Source organism: Lissotriton helveticus, chromosome 2_1 (genome assembly GCF_964261635.1).
Source record: "Lissotriton helveticus chromosome 2_1, aLisHel1.1, whole genome shotgun sequence".
NCBI lineage: Eukaryota > Metazoa > Chordata > Amphibia > Caudata > Salamandridae > Lissotriton > Lissotriton helveticus.
The window spans coordinates 260,764,036-260,787,324 of NC_136059.1; the positions used below are offsets into that span (position 1 = coordinate 260,764,036).

The window sequence follows — 23,289 nt, forward strand, 5'->3', positions numbered from 1 at the left end:
AATTGGTCCTTGACAATCATTCTAGACATGGTCGCTCCGTTAGAGTTAAAAAGAATACCTTCCAAAGTCTCCAAACCCTGGTACAACAGCAGTCTAAAAACTGAAAGAAAGAACCTGAGACAAGCGGAAAGATTGTGCAGATCCTCGCCGTCCCTTCATCATCTCAAACATCTGAGATCACTAAGGAACATCTATAACAAACGCATAGGAATCTGCAAAGCTAACTTTTTCACAAATCGACTAAACCTAGCCAAAAATCGACCTAAAACACTGTTTAAAAAAACGAATTGCCAACTCAATCTCCCCCCAATCAGATCACGCCCATTGCCGAATTGCGAAGATTTCTCCACTTTCTTCATCGGAAAGACAACTAAGATGGAACTTGATCTACAGACTGCTATGGAACTCATGCCAACCTTACCTCCCATCAGTTCACACACATCCCCCCCTCAAATCTTTGGCACCGTCGCTCACTCCAGGTTTTACCTCCAAGAACAACGCATCTTGGAGCGCATTCGAAATCTTGGACGATAGCACCATTCTAAAAATGCTTCCACCACTAAACCCATCAAACCACTTCAGTAACCCTCTCCCATCTAATTTCTTCAAGGAGATCAAACTATCCCTAATCCCACTAAGGGCCAAAATAGTCAATGTCTCACTGATTCAAGGCTTTATCCCAGACTGTCTTTAGGCTGGACAGGTTCCCCCAACTTTTAAAAAAACGACAGCAGATCAAGCCAACCTAAACACCTTCCGCCTAATCCCCAACATTTCGACCTGGACCAAGCTCATGGAGATAGGTGTCCAAGTTCAGCTTTGTAATCACATAGAATGCTTCCAACTACTGGACCAATTCCAATCTGGCTTCCTTCACGGTCATAGTACAGAATCCACCATCACCCACATTGTTGATGATGCGCTCTAAATGTTGGATTAGAACGACTCTTGCCTCTTGATCCTCCTCGACCTATCGTCTTCTTTCGATACAATTAAACAAGCCTGCTTACTCAACCTACTGGAACATAGGGTGGGGCTTTCAGGGCCCATCCTATATTGGTTTGCATCTTTTCTCCACAATGGAACCTCTCCTCAGTTAATTTAGAGGTTCCACAAGGTTCCACACTTCTCTCCAACTCTCTTCAACCTGTTCATGGATCCTTTAACTGAAATCTTGAAAGTATCCAATGTCCATTATCACATGTATGCCGATGATACCCAACTGTACCTGAAAGTCTCCTCCCCTGATGATATCAGTTCCCTCAACACCACTCTACTGAAAGTCCAAAACTGGCTGACTCTAAATCATCTTAAACTCAATGCTCTGAAAACAGATTTCCTTTTAATCGTCCCACCTAATCAATCATCTGTCATCAGTAAATGGATGAATCAGCTAACAGCTCTTAACTCCATACCACACATCATTGACTCCACAAGTTCATTGGGCATAATGCTCGACAAGAGTCTGAACATGCAGAAGCATATTACTGCCCTCGCTGCCCTCACCCAGGGAGCCAACTTCCAACTGAGCATCTTAAGGAAAATAAAACTCTTTCTCTCCCCTCCACCTCCCCCTCACTCCCCTATGACTTAAAATCCACAGTGCAATCTCTGGTAATCTCCAGGTTGGACTATGAAAGCGCAACCCTCTGTAGACTCCCAAGATCGAAGATGGCTCCACTCAGGGCCTCTCTTAACTGCTGCTAGGCTCATAACTGGCTCAAAAAGATACCACCATAATTCCAAGGAGCTGAAATCCCTAAATTGGCTCCCTTATGAAGCAAGGATACAACAAACAATTGCCCGCATGACTTATAAAGCCTTACATTACAACACACCACCATTCCTCGCACAAAAACTTGTACTATATGGTGCCTCCAGATCCTCCAGAAGTGCCAGCCCCCTTCTGCTGAAATCACAGACATTCCGTAAAAAGAAAACTTATGACCAAGCTTTCTCAGTTATCGCCCTGAGAATTTGGAACTCCCTGCCTCCGGAAATCAGACCGATCACTTCAACTGTAACTTTCAAAATGGAAGTTAAAGCACTTCTGATGAACAAATTCTTGTCCTAGAACCCCTCACCCTATACACACTCAAAGACTCGTCCCCTCTCCGTTTTTACCTGTCTTTTTATTGAATTTGATTGGGTTTTTTCAGAGTTATCTCTGTATGCACTTTTCTTACTCACTTTATTCTCAGTTTCCTCCCAGCTCCTCTTTTGTGAATTTGTAACATGCTTCGTTTATTCTTGTTCCTTTATTCTCATTGCCTGCTCTGACTGTCCCTCACCCAATTATTTGCTTAGACTGTTTATGATTACGTATGCCATGACGGCATGAGTTTCTCTCCCCGGGCACTTCTGACCACCCTGTTGTCTGATTTATAGGTCTCCTCTTTTTTCTGCTCACCTGTAATGAGCTCCGATACCCTCCTGGGTCTTGTTCACGCCATATTAACTTTTTAAAATAAATCATCCTAGAAGTAACTCAGGTAGGCTTACACAGAAAATTAAATGCCTTCAATAAATATGGTTGGAATAATAAATTAACCATTAATATAGAAAAAATGAATATGTTGGTTAAAAAAAAAAAGGAAGCCATGTTTGGTGTTCGATCAGAGAAATGATTGTGAAGAAAGCACCCTTGTATAAATATCTGGGTATGACTTTTAATAAAAAGTTACAATGGAAGTTGCACCTAGATAATTTAAAAACTAGAGGCATGTCGACAATGAGTGGGCTCAAGAACTTCAAAATGGACTTTGGGGCACTTCAATCGAACCTGGCCTTTAGGCCTACAAGCTATGTATGGTGTTGCCACTGTTGTTATATGGAGCAGAGCTGTTAAGTCTTGATTCAGGTTATGATTATGGAAATTTGGAGGGTAAATGTCTTTAAACCCTTTTGGCACTCCCCCTATACTATGTCTCAAGCCATAAGAATGGAGACCAAGCTGAATTCATGGAACTCTACTGCATCTGTTCAGATTCTTCACTTTTGGCGTAAACAGAGAACATCTTGTAAAACAAAAAGTCTCAACCTGTAAAATAGATTTAGTGAGAGAGTATAGGCAGGACGAGTTAGAAAAGCTGCTAACAATTGTGCAATATTGTAATATACAGGATTTTGAATGTGATGCCGAAAGGGGAATATCGAAAATGTAATTAAAAGAAAGAGGTTTTTTGGAGTCAATGAGGAGAGATTTGGATCATTTGAATGCTAAGTACTCCACCTCCCTGCTGAGAGATTCCTGGAAAAATGCCAGTTCATTTTCCTATTTAATATACTGAATCCCGCAACGAGGCTAGTAATTTAACCACTTTGTGTGGGACAGAACCCAGCTTTTGCACTGGGAGGGAGAAAGCTAAACATTGCCATAGCCAACTTTAAGTGTAGGCTAGGCGTGCACTGTTCTCAAGTGCATGTATTAATAGATCGTATATATTTTTGTATCTTTTAGACGTTTTTTAAAACCAATTTTTACAAAAATATGCAATTGCGTCAAGAACAGAAGCAAAATAACTTGGATACAGCATGCAATTCTTTGATTTAACTTGTGCAATGGAAAGGTCTTTATTGGCTTTAAATAGGGTAGAACCATTTGAAAGGAACTTTTAAGATTGTTCATAACATAAGTATGTATAATGAACATTTAAGATATTTATAATCATAACGAAATGCATATATTGTAAAGTTTAAAAAAACACGTGGTTTAAATAAACGTATTTATAACTACTGTATTAAATAACTAGGTACTAACATGACCCAAGAAAAACACATTTATATTGTGGTAATTACATCCCACTCCTATGTAAACTGCATGCGACTTTAACACTTAATGAAAAAATGGAGGCAGTCAAAATTAACCTGCTACCACCCGTTTCTCACGCCAACTTGTGTCTCTGGCAGAGTAAAACACTTTGGGACTAGAAACAAATACAGCCCCTAGTTCACATAGTCACCGTAAGGGGAGTGAGAGCCATAGGGAAAGTTGTAGTTCCCGGTCTCCATAAGCTGAAACACAAAGTGGTATTAGTGCGTTAGCATCCCTGAGTTTGGGATTGTGAAGTGCACTAATCCCCACGTGTGGTCCCTTCACTTACAAAACCAAACAATATTTTGACTTTGCCTCTACTTGACCAAGAACACACATTTCCTATGCCTACCCCAAGATCTCAGACACAATCCTTCTTCATTTTGATGGGCGATTTAGCATTGTGAGTGCAAGGTACAATCTCACCAAGGAACATACGCAAAGAGATCCTTCTCTGGGGAAAGGGGGTCAACCGAACTAGCAGACTGCACACTAAGAAGTGTAAAAAAGAAAAACAGAAGCCTTCTTTCATCTATTCACCCAGGATCTGGAACAACATTCCTGTATCCATCAAGGCAGCCCGGCTGCTTCTCCAATTTAGGAAAGAGTTGGAGACAAACCTATTTAAAGAACACTACATCACAGTGTATTGCCCATACTCGTCCCAGCTTCCTTACCTCTTACCGGTTGACTTTGTTTGACCATGTACAGTGCTTCGCTGCACTTTAGCTAGGTTCACACTATAGAAATATCTCTTTTCCTATGGCCACACATACAATCAACTCCATGATCATGACCCCATGTATGTACACACCTTTACCCTGATGAACTCAGCGAACATTGGGCAGAAGGAAAAGGACTCTATCTTCTCCCTTAGCTTCGCTCAAGCAAGGGCTCGTAGGCAACCCCTGCTCAAGTCTCTGTGTCTTCCCCATGCTACAAGCTCACCTTGTAAATATGGCAAAGAAACACTCCTTTAAAGAGGCTATGGAGACCCTTGGGTAGCTCGAAGGAAAGCAGAAACTGCTCAACCCTTCACTGCTCAACACATTGTGCCACCGTTTTTTAAGAGAGAAAGAAAACCTTGCAGCAAACCACATATCACCACATGGAGGGGAATATCTGGACAATGTATCAGGTCCAGAAGAATCTGACTCACTTATGGCCAACCATAATGACATGAAATGTTGAAAGGTAAGGAAAACTTAAAGTAGGAGGCGTTAACTCGAGAAAGGATGCATAGATCTCATGTACGGGATCTTTTAAAAATGGGCATGGCTTCTCGTGGGGGAACTAATGGGGCTGGAATTGTTACAAGAGAAGGAAAGCATGCTTAAGAGGGCAGTGTAGACAAATGCTCTCTTCTATTTTACCTTAGATATCCACATCTAATGTGTCCAGCGTGAGGGCTCGTTTTGCATTTAAAAACATTCAATATATTCTCCATTTGTACGTTTTTAGCAATGAAAAGCACTGATTGCGTTCATGCCAGTAAAACAAGGAGTAATAAGAAACACATTTGAGGCAGGCTTGCCAGCATAACTTTCCAGTAACATGGCAACAAAGGCGGTTAAGAAGGATTCTTACTTAATGACTTGCAGATTGAGATCGTTGCTTCCTCTAAGACCTTCGATTCAGCACTAAAAGAAAAAGAGAGCTCCAATCAAATATGCAACAATTATCCACGGAGCAATTTACGAGCAGGATACAAGAAAGGAATATTAGTGAGCTGTGCCATGGATATAGTGAGCAATAGCTATACATTTACTTTTAAGCATGAGGGAGACAGGAATACATATTTTAAACAAGATTCTTACATGCAAAAAGCTTCCTTCCAGGGTCTTCACTAGATCAAGTAGATAAAAACAAATAGTGTTGTTTCGTTCTTTATTCGTTTTTATTTATTTCATTGGCCACGGTTGGAGTTGGAAGGGGGAAGAGGAGAAAAATACCTTGTGGCAAAGTAAACTCAGTGTGCCCAACAAGCCCACACTACTTGGAGTCTCTATCTGTAAATCCTGAGCCAAGTGCTCTGCGGCAAGTGACAAAAAAGGATTTAAATGCCTTTGTGATTGGTTAGTGTGTTTTACCATACTATTAGTGCACTTGGTTGTGAATGTGTGAGCAAGACCCTGTTGTAGGCCAGTGGCCTTACCTCCTATCTTGGCTAGTTAGTGGGTTTTATCAAATGATAATGCCATTATTTGAGACTATGAGAGATATAAAAGTTACTCCACACCAGACAGGACGAGAAGAGCGGGCACGAAGATCTTCTACAACAAAGTCAGAGTCCTTCTTTGTGCAAGTCCATTTAGAAAATGCTGGTTTGCTTAATTGCTGGTCTTCTTGGGTTCCTCCATCTCCGCTTCTCCGGTCTGCCAGCTCTCCTTGTTGCATTCCTACGCATTGTTTTCTACACCTTCATATCTTGTTGATTCTATTTTCTTCTACACCTTCATATCTTGTTGATTCTATTTTCCGTACTGTGTTTAGAAATACTACCACCTTCCGGGTGAGGTCTTTTTCTTGATCTTCTTGGAGGTATTCTATCGTGGAATCTAGACTACATCTACTCTCTGGGGATTTTGCTTCTTGCCTCATCCTAGCAGGTGCTGGCTGGGATTATAAATCTCTTAATCTCTTTGAGCCCTGTCTTTCACTTCTTTTGTTAGACTCTATCAGGTTGGCTCTTGCCATCTACATTACCTTTTGAGTTTTCGTTCATCAAAGATTCTTTTTGATCGAATTCTGGACAGCATCTCTTTTTTTACAATCAGTTGGTTTGATGATGGGTACAAGCTTTATGCAGCTGATTCTTTGTGCCTCACAATGGGTATCACTTTGCCTGCCCAGAATGCTTCAACTAGTAATCTCCACGGAGCAGACTGCTGTTATACATGATGCCAGTGGCCCTGGGCTTTCGTCTTTCATCAATTCTCTTCAGCAGAGATCAACCAAATTCTGTGTTGATTAGATACTATTTTACGCTCCGCACCAGAGTGTTGCGTTTCATGCTTGCCTTTCTGTAAAACAATATGCGGTTTGTTTCTTGGACTGCACTGGAGAATGCTTTACGTGTCTGATGCCATCTTTTCTATGCCTTTCACCGGGCTTGTAACTGGCCCATCTCTGCTCCATAAGAGATGCTTGATACATTTTTGCTTCTGCTACCTCTAGTAAACAGGTGAACAGACTCTGTAAGTGTTACAACTCCCCCTATGGTTCTTTTTGCCTTCTTTGCCACCTGTAATTTATGGGTTTTCACACAGAGGCTTTGATGAAAAAGTGATGCTACTTCAGTCGGGGATACTACAGTGCTTTGGAATTTTAGCTCCAATACGGACTAATCTGCAGACAGCAAGACTGGCAAATCTTGCCAGATCCACCGATGTATTTGCATGAAAGGCGGGAAGATCATTCATATAAAGGCTGAATATGAGTGGTGAAAAGGTATCGGTGCTTCTCTCCTCTTATGGCAGTAAGATTGTCAAAAGTTCAATGCTGTCCATAACTTACTTTCATTTTGCTATTAGAGTTTCAAGGTTGCAAATTAATTATATTATATGTGGGTTAATTGACGTACTATGGGTAGTATGTGATTTTTAAAATCAGGAATAGTACACTCCTACGAAGCTGTTTTGAGGTAAAATTAAAGACAGTCAAAATCCATCCTGCTTCTAAGTTGCAAGGCAAATGTATTGCAGTTCACTCGCAAGAAACGTCCAGTTTCTGTGCCTGGTAGCATTTACGAGGAAATATTGACAGTCGTCGGGAAAACTGCGCAGAGGAAAAACAAAGGATAGCAGTAAACTCTGAGTTATGGGCACGCCAATAACTGGGATACACTGGGGTCTTCACATGCCTGATAACTTCCTATACCCTCACGAAACATTCAAGTAATCAATTAGTATGAAAAATCATCATGAGGCTACTGAAGTAGGGAAGTATTGGACTGAAATCAAAAATACTCTGCACCCTGCGTTTCAACCAGCTTGAACATAATGCGAGGCCAGTCCCTGAAGTTCTGCTGTTAGACCCGGGATCCCTGGTTGGCTGAGGTGGGCGTTCCAACATCAGGGAAAGGAAGGTCACCTTCTGAGATAGCCCTGCTCACCCCATAGGTAGCTTGGAATGAGCAGCCATACTTATCTTCAAGGCAAATGTGTAAAGTATTTGCAACCACGCTCACAACACCCCAATGATGACACCACAAATAGACTCCACACGAGTTTTATAAAAACGAGTATAAACTTTATATTAAAATATATACGATAAGACCACACAATATAAATCCAACAAATGAGTTTGTAAACTATTTCTCCTGGCCGGTTGCTAGGCAGGCCAGCCAGCCCTTGTAAGTTCTGGTGGTATTAATGAGCACGCCTAAACATTCTCCTGTAATTCCAATATCGTGTTATACAGTTCGTAATGGCACTTTTGCCATGTAAAAATACTGTAAGGCGTAACGCAGCAATCAGACACTCTGCAATGTAAACAGAATGTGATGCGTAGCACATCAATCAGGCACTTTGCAAGGTAAAAATAATGCAATGTGTAATACAACCACCAGGTACATCGTTATGTAGTAATAAGGCAATCCATAATACACTAATCAGGTTCAAATTCAAAGATAGCTTTATTCGATTTTACAATAAAATCATAAAAGCAGACAAAGTAAATACGTCCAGAAAAAACAGTTACAATAAATATTTAAAAAGATATGTACAAATAAACATAAATCACGAATTCAGTTTTGCCTTTCCCAAGGGATGGTACAATAAAAAATAACACAGTCATTGATATTCATATAGGTTTGCAATTATACCATTGTAGATCTACATCTAATCGCAAATTTCAGGTACCTAGATACAGCAGTGATAGTCATTTCATCAGACAAAGTGAGCAATTTAAATAATGCTGGTCTACATTGTCTCAAGTTCCAGAACTTAAGTAGGGGTAATAGATATCTCTTCCGCCCCCACTCATAGAATCTGCAGAACAAGACACAATGTATGGTTGATTGGATAGAAGAATCGTCACACGGACAGGTGGTTAATTGTGAGGACCAATCATTTGGATTAGGAAAGGTTAACATCCTAAAAAAGCATCCAGTTCTCAAACGGGCTAAAAGCATTCTACTATAGCTTGTCTGGTCGGGTGATAAATAAAGCTGTAGTCCAGAACTCTGCAACAAAAATTGATGATGAATAACAGAGGGCTTTTTCCCCTCTAGGCACCAACGTCGATCTTCCAGAAGGGCAAGGCAAGATTTCTTTAATGCCTTTCTGGAGATTGAAGACAATGTCAAAGTTGAATTAAAAAATTCAGGGCGCCCTAAGGGTTTGCAAAATTCCTGAACATAGGAGAGCCACTTGATCTGTTTAGACCCTTCAAGTTTAATACAGTCCGCAATGATCACCTTATTAAAAACAGTTTCAGTTGAAGTCCAGATCTTATGCCACAGCAACATAGGGCTAATTTTAATTAGATCTGAAATGAAGGGTAAAGCTAGTTCCTTATGGCAGACGTAAGTGGAGGTGGAACGGGGGACAGAAAGCAAGTAACATAGTAAACCATTTTCCCTTGTTTGAATATCATGACAACCTGCCACCCCCCATATGCCAGCTCCATACACTGCCGTCGATACACATTTGGCCCGGTAAATATCAATCAGGATGCGTACTGGCCTGTCCCCTAGCTTATTTGCAAACTGTTTCAAAACACCAATAGCCCGTGAGAAAGCTAAGTTCCTAGTCATGATGGCTGATTTTCAGGTACCCCTTTTGTTAAAAACAATCCCCAAGTATGAGAAAGTGACGGGGCGTGGCTAGCTGGCCATGATGGCGGTCGGAGGTTGTTAGAGCTCCGATGCCGCCGGGAAGCCATCATCCTGTGACGGCCGTTACAGAGCTGATTAACGCCTAGGAGGGGACACTCCTGCATGCGCTGCCCTCCCTGGCGACTTGGACTGAATTTAGAGCCTCCGGCGGACACAGAGGTGGAGCAGCGAAACCCGATACTGTTGCAGCCTGGTCCCTTGTCACAAGCCGGGGCCTCGGGTCTGTGGCCGGCCGAACCTGCCCGGGCTCTGGTGCAGCCTCTGCGGGGCTGAATGTTATCCCACGGCGGCCGGGCCTGACTGCGGAGGCCCCGATTACTCTGGGGGCCCCCGGGGCAGCTGTGGGCTACACGGAAAGACCAGCAGAGCCCGACGACGAAACGGCCTACTCCGGACTCGGGTGCGGACTGCATCCGGGCCGTGGTGCCGCCTCCTGCCGATTCGCCGGGGGATCTGCCTGGACACTGAGGTACGGGGGGCGGCCCTGCGTCTAGCGGGACTGAGGAGCCGACCTCGCACCTTCGGCGCCCCCCCCCCCACTTGACCGCCCCCCTGATGAGACCCTGGGCAATCCCAAGTCGGGGACTGCGGCCTCTAACCCCCCTGAGGGCCACCAAGGTGACAAACTGGACCTGATCCTTAAGGAAATCAGAGATTCCAGGACTGCGATGGAGGTGCAACTGGGTACCCTTACCTCGAATCTTTCCCTACTTAAGGCTGATCACTCCAAGCTGTCGGACAAAGTCAAGGACCAGGGTCTGGCGCTGACAAATCTTACCCCGACGGTGGCTGAACACACAGAATCTATCCAGCGAATCCAGCATCAGGTACAGACTCTTATGGATAGGGTGGAAGATGCGGAAGGACGCAATAGACGGAATAATATCCGCGTCATTGGCCTGCCGGAACGCTGTGAGGAGCCCCACGCAGCGGAATTTATGGAGACCTGGTTCCGGGAGCATGTTGCTGCGGAAGGACTGTCCCCGTACTTTTGTGTGGAGAGAGCACACAGGATTCCTACGGGTCAGCCGAGCCCGGGCCACCCGCCTCGGCCCCTGATTGTGAGGATCCTCAATTACCGGGACAGAGACACGTTGCTTCGACAGGCCCGGCTGAAAGCTGTCATAGAATATGAAAACAAACGCTTCTCACTTTACCCAGATTAGACCAATCTAGTGCAGAAACAGAGGTCCTCATACTACGAGATTAAGAGGAAACTCCAGAAAGCCAAGCTCCGTTACGCCCTGTTGTTTCCGGCGCGACTCAAAGTGATCCATGACAACAAGACCCACTTCTTCGACAGCCCCACAGACGCGGAAGAGTGGCTGGAAGTGATGGACATTGAACGAGACGTGATCCAGACTCAGGGCTCGACGTCCAGTGGAGCCAAAGACGGAGCGGCCCCAACGAATAGCGGTGCGGATCCGCGAGGCTCGGAACCGAGGGGTCGGAGGCCTCCGGCCCACGAGCAGAAACAGGGTCAGGTGGACGCCATTGCGATGGTGGGTTCCTTCAGAGACGACCGAGAACAAGTGAATACGGACACGGAGGACAGCACTGTGCAATCGGACTCTGAGAACAGCTTGGTGCTCTTCCCGAATGTGACGCCCCGAGCGGCGGATGAAATCTTGGACACTGCCTTGGAATAATGACTGCTGCAAATGTATTTTGACTCGCTGAGTCCACCTGGTATCCTTTTACTCTTGTAACCTTCAGTAACTGAGTGATCTTGCAATAAAATGGTCCTGTCTGCTGCCCCCCTGCTGTGCGAGCTGGGCAAGGCCTTCACCCTGAACTATCATAGACACATCTCATTGTATTTGCGGGAATGAAGTGGCTCCCCCCCCCCAAGAGACGGCCGGTAACAGTGACTGATTATAAAAATAACCCTCCCGGCGGCGCCGTTGAGCAGGCGGCACCGACTGACATGATCCACTGGATGTGGCTTACGCATAGCAGACCCTCCAAGAGCGTATGCATGGTTCATTGTTTGATTTTGTTGTACTGTTTCATGTTCGGCACAGCTGCGCCTCCAGAGTTGGGGTTTGGGAGTGGGAGGGAACCGTCTTCTGGTCACCGTGGCGAATGTACACGCTATACTATATCTTGCTGTCTACTAGAGCATCGGTATCTGATTATGGCTGAAGTGAAAGGAAGGTACAGGCTGGTTACGTGAAATGTGAGAGGATTAGGGGCGATACAGAAACGACATAGGGTGCACGCCTTCCTGCTCCGTCAGAAAGCGCACATTGTGTTCCTCCAAGAGTCCCACCTAACACAGCCCGAAGTGCATACCCTGCGGAAGAAATGGAGGGGGACTGTTTTTTCCACAACATATTCTGCCTTCTCTAGAGGAGCCACGATCTGGGTGCGCTATGGTGTCCCCTTCGTGGAGATGGATAGGAAGACAGATGACCAAGGGCGATACCTCTTGGTAAAAGGCACTCTAGACGGGGTATTGGTAGTCCTGGGCAGTATTTATGCCCCGAATCACGACCAGGACAGATTCCTCCCAATTGTGAGTAGGGCCCTGGCAGACTGGGCGGACATCCCCTGGATTCTGGGAGGGGACTGGAACATGATACTGGACACAGGGCTGGACAGATCGCACCCTCCGCTTCAGGGGACAGGGGTTCATAAACTGTCTGACTCCTTTCGAACATGGCTTCAAGGGTGGGGGCTGGCAGATATGTGGCGTACACTATATCCGACACATAAGGAGTACTCATACTATTCCCCACTACATAACTTGCATACACGCCTGGACAGATTTGTTTGCACCAAGTCCTTGATGGCACACTGTACGTCCTCGGCCTACCTCGCCAAGACGTTTTCGTACCATAGGCCGCTAACGCTAGTTTTGGACTGGGGCAGGATTCCCTCTCCGGTGCCCACCTGGAGGCTCAACCCCTCACTACTCGAAGATGGCCCGTTCCGTGGCCACATGGAGGGCACGCTAACGGACTACTTCAGGGACAACTGGGACTCTGTGTCCTCGAACCTGGTTGTGTGGGACGCCATGAAGGCGGTGGTGAGAGGTGCTGCGATTGGCCGGTTAGTGGGCGCCAGACAGGAGGTACATGACAGACTTCGTATGATTGAGGACCGGCTGACAGTGCTTGAGACCGCAGTGGGGACGGACCCTGAACGTAGGGGGGATCTCCAACTGTGCAATATTGAGCATGCAGAGCTCTTGGAATCCCTAAGGGTAATGGACTACAGAGAATACTTGCGACGGCAACAGGCGGAGGCGGACAGGTCGGGTGCACTGCTGGCTCGTCTGATTAGAGACACCCCTGAGACCCCGATAATCACGAGTGTCAGGGATGGCACGGGCAGACAGGTAAACACGCAGATAGAGATTAATAATGTGTTTAAGACCCACTTGGAGAGATTGTACGCCCCACCCCCTACTGATACCAGGGATGCCATGTTGGACTTCCTGGACGAGCTGCCGATCCCGGCCCTTCCCCGAGATATCTAGACGGTCCTAGCCGGGCCCGTTACACAGCATGAAATTAAAATAGCCATCCACTCTCTAAACCGAGGCAAGACCCCGGGCATGGACGGTCTACCGGGTGAGTTTTACCAAACTTACTGTGATACGTTAGCCCCTATTCTAGAAAAAGTCTACAAAACCGCGTATGAGACTGGCCACCTACCGGCTTCGACTATGCAGGCCTTGGTCATCTCCATTCCGAAGCCCGGCAGGGATGCACTGGATGTGAGTAACTATAGGCCTCTGTCTATGCTCCCCTCGGAGTATAAAATCCTTAGTAAAGCTATCGCCCTGAGATTACAAGCCCACCTCCCTGGCGTGATCCACACGGATCAATGTGGCTTCCTCCCGGAGAGGAGCACTTCTCAAAATACGAGACGGCTACATGCCCTCATGTCCACTGCCCCCCCGGACTTGCCGCATGCTGGATGCATAACCCTTGATCTACGGCAGGCGTTTGACTCCCTGACTTGGGACTTCATGTTTGAGGTTTTACATCGTTTTGGACTCCCAGACGCCCTAATAAAGTGGGTTCGTCTACTATATACGTACCCAACGGCTCGGGCACGCACCGGCCGACACACGTCGGGCAGCTATGACGTACATAGGGGCACCCGGCAGGGCGGCCTGCTATCCCCGCTGTTATTTGTCCTTACGTTAGAACCCCTGGCGATTGCACTCCGGACTAGGGCGGCAGAGGCGGGTATCCAGGTTGGCGACACCCATAATCTGATCTCCATCTACGCCGACGACATAATGCTGTTCCTACGAGACCTGCAAGGTGACCATACCCTCCTGGCAACTACCTTTGAACGGTTTGAAAGGATATCGGGCCGGGCAGTTAACCCCGGGAAATCACTGGGGTTCTTTTTCCGCGACGGGCGACAGCCCACCCACATACAGTTTGGGGAGCACGCGATCCGGGTGGCCCCGACTACATTTAAGTACCTTGGTATTAATGTATATCGGAACCCTGACGACCAGATTGAGGGTAATGTGCGGAGAGCAATTACTGGCCTCCGCAGTAGTGTGACCTTCTGGACGTCCCTGCCCCTGTCTGTCATGGGCCGGGTGGCAATTTCAAAGATGCTCCTGCTTCCCCGAATCCTGTATTATTTTGTGAACCTGCCGGTCCTCCTACCACAACCCATATTTACCATGTTGAACTCGTTATTGATCACCCTGATTTGGGGTTCGGGGAGGAGACGGATAAGCCTCAAGAAACTACAACTGTCCACCAGGCAAGGGGGCCTGGGAGTGCCTGACCTACGTGGCTACTACTACGCTAGCCAACTTCAGTGGCTGACAAGGTGGGTGGCGGGTAGAAACCTCCATGAGATTGCTTTCACACCACAAGAGCTGGCGAGAGGGGATCTTCATTCCCTTCTGCTGCCTGCGGCCAAGATTCAGAGGGACTGCCACCCCTTATTGCTCGTGGCTTTGAAGTGCTGGCGGAATGCACTTAAATTCACGGCGGGGATCCCTCCTTATGCAGACAACATCCCCCTACTGGGCCTACCAACCCCACAGGGACCCCTGACGAGACGCAGATTACAACCCTGGATAGATGCCGGGGTAGACAGGGTTGGAGACTTATTTGGGGACGACAACTTGCTGGACCACGCCACCTTTACACAATCCACGGGAGCCCCGCAACAGCTTTATCTTCTACATGCCACGGTCTCCCATTACGTAAGGCGAACTTGGGCTACACAACGCACTAAACCAACACAACACGAACTGGTCCATCTCCTCCACTACATGGGGTCAGGCGGACACTTAGTGAAATGGCTATATGTGGGCATTAGAGAACACGCAGCTGGATCCCTCACCCCACTCAGGGAGGCCTGGAGCACAGACACAGGAGAGGAAATTACAGACGGGGACTGGAAGATCATCCTCGGGCACCCCAGGAGAGTGTCCAGGAATGCTAAATTCAAATTTATACAGGCCATGGTGCTACATAGGGCTTACCTCACTCCACAAAGATTACATAGGATATTTCCCACCGTCCCCCACTGCTGCCCTAGGTGTCAGGGTGATGACGCTGATATTGTCCACATGATGTGGGCGTGCCCGAGACTGCGCACATACTGGGAGACAATCCGAAACACACTACACACTATAACGGGTATGCAGGTCCCGGAGGGCGTTTTGCGCTGCCTGATAGGTAATAGGAAGAGACCCAAGGCCCGTATGGCACAGTTGAAATTTACAGACCTAGCCCTCTTGTTAGCACTCCGGACCCTCACTATGAGGTGGAAGTCCCTTAGACCCCCAGCCATAGAGGTGTGGAGATCTGATATGCTGAAATGGGGGAAGGCGGAGGCAGCGGAACTGCGCAGGGAGGAGGAGAGGGGCCACCGGAAATACCCTGTAGCACAAGATTGGGACCGCATGCTATTGGAACTGGAGGATGAGGACCCGGAATTGCCCCGGGATGAGGGTGCCTGAATACTCACCAGCGGTGGGGGGAGGCGATATGTAAGGCCGACTGACCTAGACAAACTGGTGACCATGCCTATGACCTGTAATGTCCATTCATACCGTCACATACCTGTTAGATGAGAGTTCTAAATAATGTACATGGGAATGACCAGAAGACGGGAACAGGGTGGGGGGAGTTGGGAGGGAACGGGAAACGGTTGGGCGATACAGTATCCTATTGACATGTAATAAGTAATACTCTGATTTGATATTTGGAATTTCACGAACCGTGATGTAGGATCTGATGTATGGAGAACTGTGCCAAAGTTACGTTTCAGAAAACGGAAAAGACTGACAGTATGTTAAAAAATGTTTTGCAAAATGTAATATCTGATCCAGTCATGAATAAAGAGTTTAAAAAAAAAAAAAAGTATGAGAAAGTATTAGTTAAGCCAATCTTTGATTTTTCCAAATGAGTATTACAGGTAATTTTTACCTTGTTCGAGGAGCACATGGTAAAAGTCTTCCCTATATTGATCTTTAGGCCTCTGTCACCCATGTATGCCGAGACGTACATTCGCCTGTTTTCCCATAGCGGACTTTGGCCCTGCTCCTCTGTATAACTCTTTAATAAAGTTAAGAATGTTAAAATCAATGCCTAGATCAGCTAAGGTAGCCCACATGATATCATGGTTCAGGTTATCAAAGGCCGAGCTAAGATCTACAAAGGTCATGAATAGATTACCCTTATTTGCTGCCGTATATTTACCTATTAGCAATGCCAAATTTAGGCCTTGTTCGACAGTACCAAGGCCTGACCTAATGCCATACTGAAATTTGGAAAGGACAGCTTTCTCCTCAGCCCATATCTGGAGACTATTTAAGAGAATTCTACCCGCCACCTTCATTAATGAATCGAGGAGGGAGATCGGCCTGTAGCATTTAGGGTCGTTTCTATCCCCCTTTTTAAATATTGGCACTACAATAGCTTCCTGCCAAGTAGTTGGAAAGCCTTTGATGTTATAGCTATTTAAAACATTGGTCAGGAGCGGTGCCCACAGGGCGATGTTATCCTTGTAGATGTCAATTGGAATGCCATCTGGTCCCGGTGCTTTTCTGTTTATACTGTCTGCTAAAGCTGATTCAACTTCTGCTAGAGAGAAGACTACATTGAGGGGAAATAGATCTAATTCCCCAGGTTCTGTAGTTCTCGACTGGCCCAATCCTGAACTCATTGATCCAGGTCGAGTCTCTTGGTGGTATAGCTCGGTAAAATATTTTACCCAAAGATTTTCCTCTATCGCAATCTCTAACTGGTCAGAGTTCCTTTCCACAAAAAATGGGGCGTTAACTGCTTTCCAAAATGCAGTGGTATCATTAAGTGCGCTCGCCTTAATTAATGCATCCCATGCTGCCTGCTTCAAATCTTTCCTCCGTTTTTGTATGGCAGCCTTGTAGGATGCCCTAGCTACTCTGATATCTAGTAGGTTTATTGGAGCTTTTTTTAGTGATTGGATCAGATGGGAGTGTGCTTTTGAACACTCATGGTTGAACCAGCCCTCAGTTTTGCTCTGCCCCACTTTTCGGACTGGACCAGTTAAATTATTACTAATATGGGCTGAGATTTTTTGGAAGGCTGCGATAACCTTTGTAGAATTAGGATTCTCCTCTAGGCAAATCATAAAATCATCTTTCTGGACCTCTACTACATTCTTTAAAAAGTTAACCGGGTTTACCTTGTTCCATTTGATTACATAACCATTTGTTCTGGCCAAGGAAATCCCATGTAAATATATGTTTTCCGCTACATTAGGAGCTTTCCTACCGTCCCACCCCAATTCATAGCTAGAGCTGATTGGATAGTGGTCACTGAGTGCGATGTGCTCTGTGTTAAATGAGAGTACACTACGATGGTGGCTTGTAGAAACCAATGTGTAATCAATAATAGACCTTGTCCCCCGGCCAAAAAATGTGGGTTTGAAATCAATCGGTGGGTCAGAGAATTCATTTACAAAACCCAGGTCCCACTCAAATACTAAATGATTTAATAAATCCCCGAGCGCAGAGTGCTCGAAGTGTGTACAGGGATCGCCCCTAAGATTCACCATACCACAAGTCCCCATATCACTATGGGTACATAAATGGCAATTGAAGTCCCCCGTCAGTATAATAAAGCGTTCATTCTGATCAGGTAATTCGTTGTGTAGGAATAATGCAATTCACAAAACGCGAATCAGGTAGTTCGTTATCCAGAAACAATGCAATGCGTCATACGACAATCAGGTAGTTCGATATGCGGAAATAGAATAATGGGTAATACACTCAGGCACCGATCACTGTGCCTTAGGCGGTCTCTCCGCCTCTCCTTCTGACTTGCAGTCAGCCTCTCAACAGTTGCCCCCAACACGGGTACGATGTAGTAAAAAAGTGCAGCTCCGCACTCCAGCCCCTGTACTGCCACTCCCTTGGCAATACGTGCCGCGATACGAGCCAAGGCTCGCGCTGCTGGAACGAGAGAGAGGCTGAGAGCTCCCTCCGAGCCTGCACCCCACCCCAGGAGTCGACACACGTTACCTGGGGGGCGCAAACGAACTCTCCTCTCCTTGTCCAGCTGCTTGGTCTCCAATGCAATCTTTATAAATTGGCAACGGCGGGCTTGCGGCTCAGCTCCTCCAGGGCTGCCGGTCCTGGTCACTACAGTTACGAAGATCTTAGGCTGCCACAGGGCACACGCACACAGCGTTGCTGAGACTTTCTTGAGCTTCGGGTGCACGATCACTGGGCACTCCATACGAAGGTCTCAGAGTGCACGAAGATAATGCACACAGCGTCGCTGAGACCCACTTTAACACTGGTAAGGTAAGGTAATGTTTATTTGTACATGATTAATTAAAATCTTTAAAAAAAATATAAAAACACCAATAGGAACATTAAAAGCCATTTGTACTTAAGCTTAACAAATTCGATTAAATAAATAAAAAAATTTAAAAAAATACGAGATTTGCTAGGATCAGTTCAAGGTTATCCTCGGGCCTAATAATGTTCATCAAACGCTATTAAGTCTTTTTCTTGTTAAGTCAAAGAACTTCACAACCTGGCAATTCAGTTTGATGTTACTTGTGGTAAAGCATAGTTTGGCTGCCTGCCTGCAGGTCCGAACAGCATGTGATTTAAAGGATGGTAGCAAAAGGTTGTGCCTCAGATCCATTAGTCTAGGATGTATACAAATCACATGGACAATGTCCTCCTTACCGGTTTTACACACTGTTGCGAAGAATGTATTCTCTCCCAAGTAGGCAGGTGTGGCAGTATAGGGATTACACCAAGGCGTAATTTTAGGAACTTTTCTTTAACTTTTATTTTCATGCCAATGTTGAGGTATGCTTGTGGCTGTATTTTTCCATAGTCACCCAGTGTTGTCCATCCATGCGCTCTGTTTGCTAAGTCCTTCTAATCTTCAATCACTGAGATAATACGCGCTGATTTTTTGGCTACTTTTTTGAAGAACAGGAGATCTATTGACGTTTCCCAGATATCGGTCAAACCTAGAACTTCAAGTGATTCAAATAAATAGTCTCTAGGCAACGAATTACGATGCTGAAGTAACTCTTCCCATACGTTGGAGTTTAAGGAGTCAGCCTCTGCAGTGCGAATCTTGCGCCAGCAGGCTACATACGCACTCCGCCTTTCGAATGTTTGTTTGAGGATGCCGAATTCTAATCGAATCTGAGCAGGAGAGACGTATTTGGGAAGATTAAAAATAGCCCTATAGGAGTTGGCTATACTGCGTCCAGCAATACGGCATTCTTCCCATGAAGAGATTCACTCCCGTATGTAAGAGTTGGTTGTAGTTTCGCACGCAGGACTTCAAGGAAGGGTTTGAGTGTGAGATCGGGGAGTTTGGCCTTTAATGATTTTAATGCCAGATAAGTAATTGTGGCCTTCCCTCGAAGGGAGTGAAGTTGTGCCCTAGATGTGTTATTTGAGTCCAGGAAAACACCCAGATACTTGTATGTAGTTACCCGGTCGAGTTTTTCTCCATTCAGGTGCCAGCAAGGATTCTTTTTTTTCCTATAATTCACCGTCATGACTTTTGACTTATTAAAATTTATTTGAAGGGCATTCTTTGCTGAGAAGGCATAGGCTGCGTTCAAGAGGTGCTGAAGGCCTGTTGGCGTACGGCTTATCAGCACCAGATCATCCGCGTATAACAGATTTGAAAGAGTGATTTTCCCTAACTTGGGTACATGGTTGCGACATTTATCGAGTTCTGCGGGTAAATCCGCTAAAAAAAGGTTGAATAAAATGGGCGCTAATAGGCACCCCTGCTTTATTCCTTTTGTTGTCCTAATGGGCTTCGAAAGGTGTGTACCTGCCCCAAGTTTAATTTTAATCCAGGTGTTGGAGTGGAGCAGTATTAGGACGTCTAGGAGGCGTTTCGGTATTCCCCAATTATACAGTTTCTGCCAAAGTTTGTTGCGGTCCACATGATCGAATGCAGCAGTATAGTCGATGAACGAGAGAAATAAAGATTACTTGGTTGCTTTTGCTGCACCAATCAGGAGGGACAGTGCCGTGATGTTAATTGTGGTCCCTTGGCCTTTGCAGAAACCCGTTTGATTGAGTGGGATGATGGAGTTTTCAGAGGCCCATGATGATAATTCCTCCAGGATGAGTCCTGCGAAGTATTTTGCTTCTACGTCTAGCAAGGCAATAAGACGATAGCTGTTTGGATGACTCTTGCTCGCATGTTTGTAAATCGGGCTGATGACTGACCCGTGCCAGGAATCAGGAAGAGACAAGGTGAGTCTTGTATTGTTGAATACTAGTGCTAGAGATGCACTCCAAAAGTCTACATCTGATTTATACTGCATGGGTGGTATGCCATTCGGCCCCGGAGCTCCGTTGGGTCTCCCCCTTGTTATTTGCCGTCTGATGTCTGCTGGGGCAATTTTCATTGGCCCTGGCTCGACATCCTTCGCAGGTCTTTCTTCCGTTTTTGGATTGTCAAGTTTCGGTGGGCTCATGGCATCATGCTCCCACATTTCATGGGTTTTTACGCCTGTGTGATGATTGAATTTCTCTTCTGTTTCAGGCCTTGTGGTTTTTATGCGAGAATTCTTTATTACAGTGTCTCCTGTGATGTCATTGTTATTGAAGTGCGACAATAGGTATTTTGTCCATACTTCCTCAGATATATGTGAGTTTTGCCGTAAATGGTCAGGATTCTGTATTCTTTTTACCATTTGCCAATACCTGGAGCTGTTTTTTTGCTTCCCTTCATAGAGAAGTTTTACCCATAAGTCTTCGTTTCTTTGCTTCTGGCTTTCCCATTTCATCCGTTTAAGCTGTTTTTTCGCTTGCCGCAAAACAGCTTGCAGGCTGTGGTTTGTTTAGTCCTTTCGCATCCGTCTCAAGGTTTGGTTTATTAATCGTTTTTGGGTTTTCATGTCTGGGCATAAATGTTTCCAATTTGAGGTCCCCTTCCCTTGGCGAAAGTGGTTTGACACAGTACTTCTCATTTTCTCCCTGATGGCATTAATGACATTTTGCCAGACATCCGACAGCTTAGTTGAGGAGTTGGAAGCTTGGGAGAAAAGGATTTTCGCTGTGGAACTGATGGAGTCAATGTTGTCGGGGTTACACCGTAAGCGCCTTAAGTTTGAACTGACTTCTGCGTCTGGGCTTGTAAGGGGTTCAATTTCCAGTTGGGAGTTGGATCTTATTTCGGCCACTTGAGGCAGGTGATCACTGAAGTCGCTCGTCCCTATTCTGAACGATGTTACCCAACAGAACATATTTAGAGACATGAACATGTAATCAAGATGCGAGGAGTGATTGTTGGAGTGGAAGGTGGCTGCTGGCGGGTCATCATCGGCATAGCGACCATTTAGGGCCCTTAAATTAAGTTGTTCCAGATGACGTAGTAAATTTTTCGAATGCTTCGTTGAGTTCTTGTTTTTTGTCAGGCCTTGTGGCAGCACGCCCCAAGCTGCATTCAGATCTTGAGTGAGGTCGCTGTCTTGATCTTTACTGATAAGGAGCATATTAAAGTCACCCGCCAGGATGAGTAAATCAGACACCCTAGCTTCCCTTATTTTTTCAGAACTTTTGCCAGCTCTTCCACCGATTTTTGTTTCCGTTTAGGGTGAATATATGTATTAATTATAATTACTTCCTGGAGCTGCTTTTTTAGCCGGAGTGAGATCTTTACCACCTGGATGACACTTGGGGGAGGTATATGAAAATCCATTGCCTCAATTTCGCCTATTGTCGATATAGAGGCGAGGAACATCAGCCCTCCTGATCTACATCCAATGGTTGAATTTTTGTTTGCCGGGATGCAGCAAGACGTGAACCCTTGGAGTTCAAATACTTTGTCTTCCCAAGTTTCTTGGAGTAATAGAAGGTCAAATGTGGTTAAATATTGTAGAAATTCAGGGTCATTCCTTTTGCTAGGTAGACCATTGATGTTCCAGGAGCAAATTCTTATATCCCTGCGCCTCACTGAGGGGTTGGAGAGCTCTTGCCCTTTTTGTCAATTGTCAACAGTCGTTGTAACGATTGTACGCTGAATTGACTTCCAATTATGGTCGTTTTTTGGCGGAAGATGACTACTACGATTTTGATTTTGTCCAGGTCGAGGACTTTTTATGTTTCGGGGTACATCCCAGGTGAGCTGCTCCTGGCTCCCTTTAATATTGAGTTGGAGCTTTTTTTGAGGCTGGAGTCTGATAAAAGGTAAAAGAGGAGTTGGATAGCGGGGTTGCTTTTCAAGCTTCAGTTCTATCCCCCATTGCTGGAACGTTGCTTCTTCTTCCATTATTTTTTGTGCTGTCTTTAATGAGTGCCAAGTTGCTTTTGTTATATCTGGGCGATGAAGCTCGGTGTTGGACTGAAACTCTACTTGCAAGAGGTCAGTAGAACTGATGTTTGCAAGATTTGTTAATGAATGCAGGAGTCTTAATATGTTTCCCCTATTCAATATATCATCCCTGCCTCGGGATGTATATTCGGGAGTAAAGAGAATTGATGTTGTGTCGTGTATTTCTATAGGTTCTGAATCGATCCCCCTATTCCTGACCCTATTCTGGTTAAACTACCTAGCTAGTTAACTAACAGTCAGCCCATGAGGCAAGAAATTCCCCATGATGCAGATACCGTTATCTGACGCAGTCACACTACGGCACAGGAACGTGTTATCTGATTAGGTCATAACGCTTGAGATCTAATTAGACAAGCGATATTCCTCCAGCCCCTGATAAGGCATACGACGTTCTCATAACAAATCAAACCTATGACAACCTGGATAATCCGTGCGGCCATTGTTTTGATTTCACAGAGAACTTTAGTAAAGAATGTGCTAACGAGCAAGTCGTATGACATCTTTATTGACGTACCTATGTCCATCCTTACGTCAATCCCGGCACCTTTAAGGTATAAATATTGCCGACCTTGCCCTATGCAAAGACACGCGTGGTGACAAGACGGAGCAGCCACACTTGCCGAAGCCGAGAGCAGAAGCAGACCCCGCAGGCAACAGCCCCGCCTTCCTGACGCGCTGAGAGACGCGCTGCTATCTCAAGCCGAGAGACCCAGCACCGGCGCTTCCGGGTAGCCCTCGCAGGCAGCCTGGAATATCGAGAGCAGAGAAAGAGATACCATTCCTCATTCATCCTAAATTCCAGGTACAGAACTGAATAACCCCTC

General features: G+C 45.7%; 1 protein-coding gene across 2 annotated transcripts in view; it reads right to left on the reverse strand.

The window, feature by feature from the left end:
* The window catches only part of DYM (dymeclin), a 1,345,000-nt gene that overhangs the window by 1,108,019 nt on the left and 213,692 nt on the right, over positions 1-23,289 (reverse strand). For both annotated transcript variants that reach the window (XM_078674786.1, XM_078674785.1), the window contains exon 3: positions 5,402-5,454. In XM_078674786.1, the coding sequence (XP_078530912.1) occupies positions 5,402-5,454 (53 nt within the window). The remainder of the gene's footprint in view (positions 1-5,401; positions 5,455-23,289) is intronic.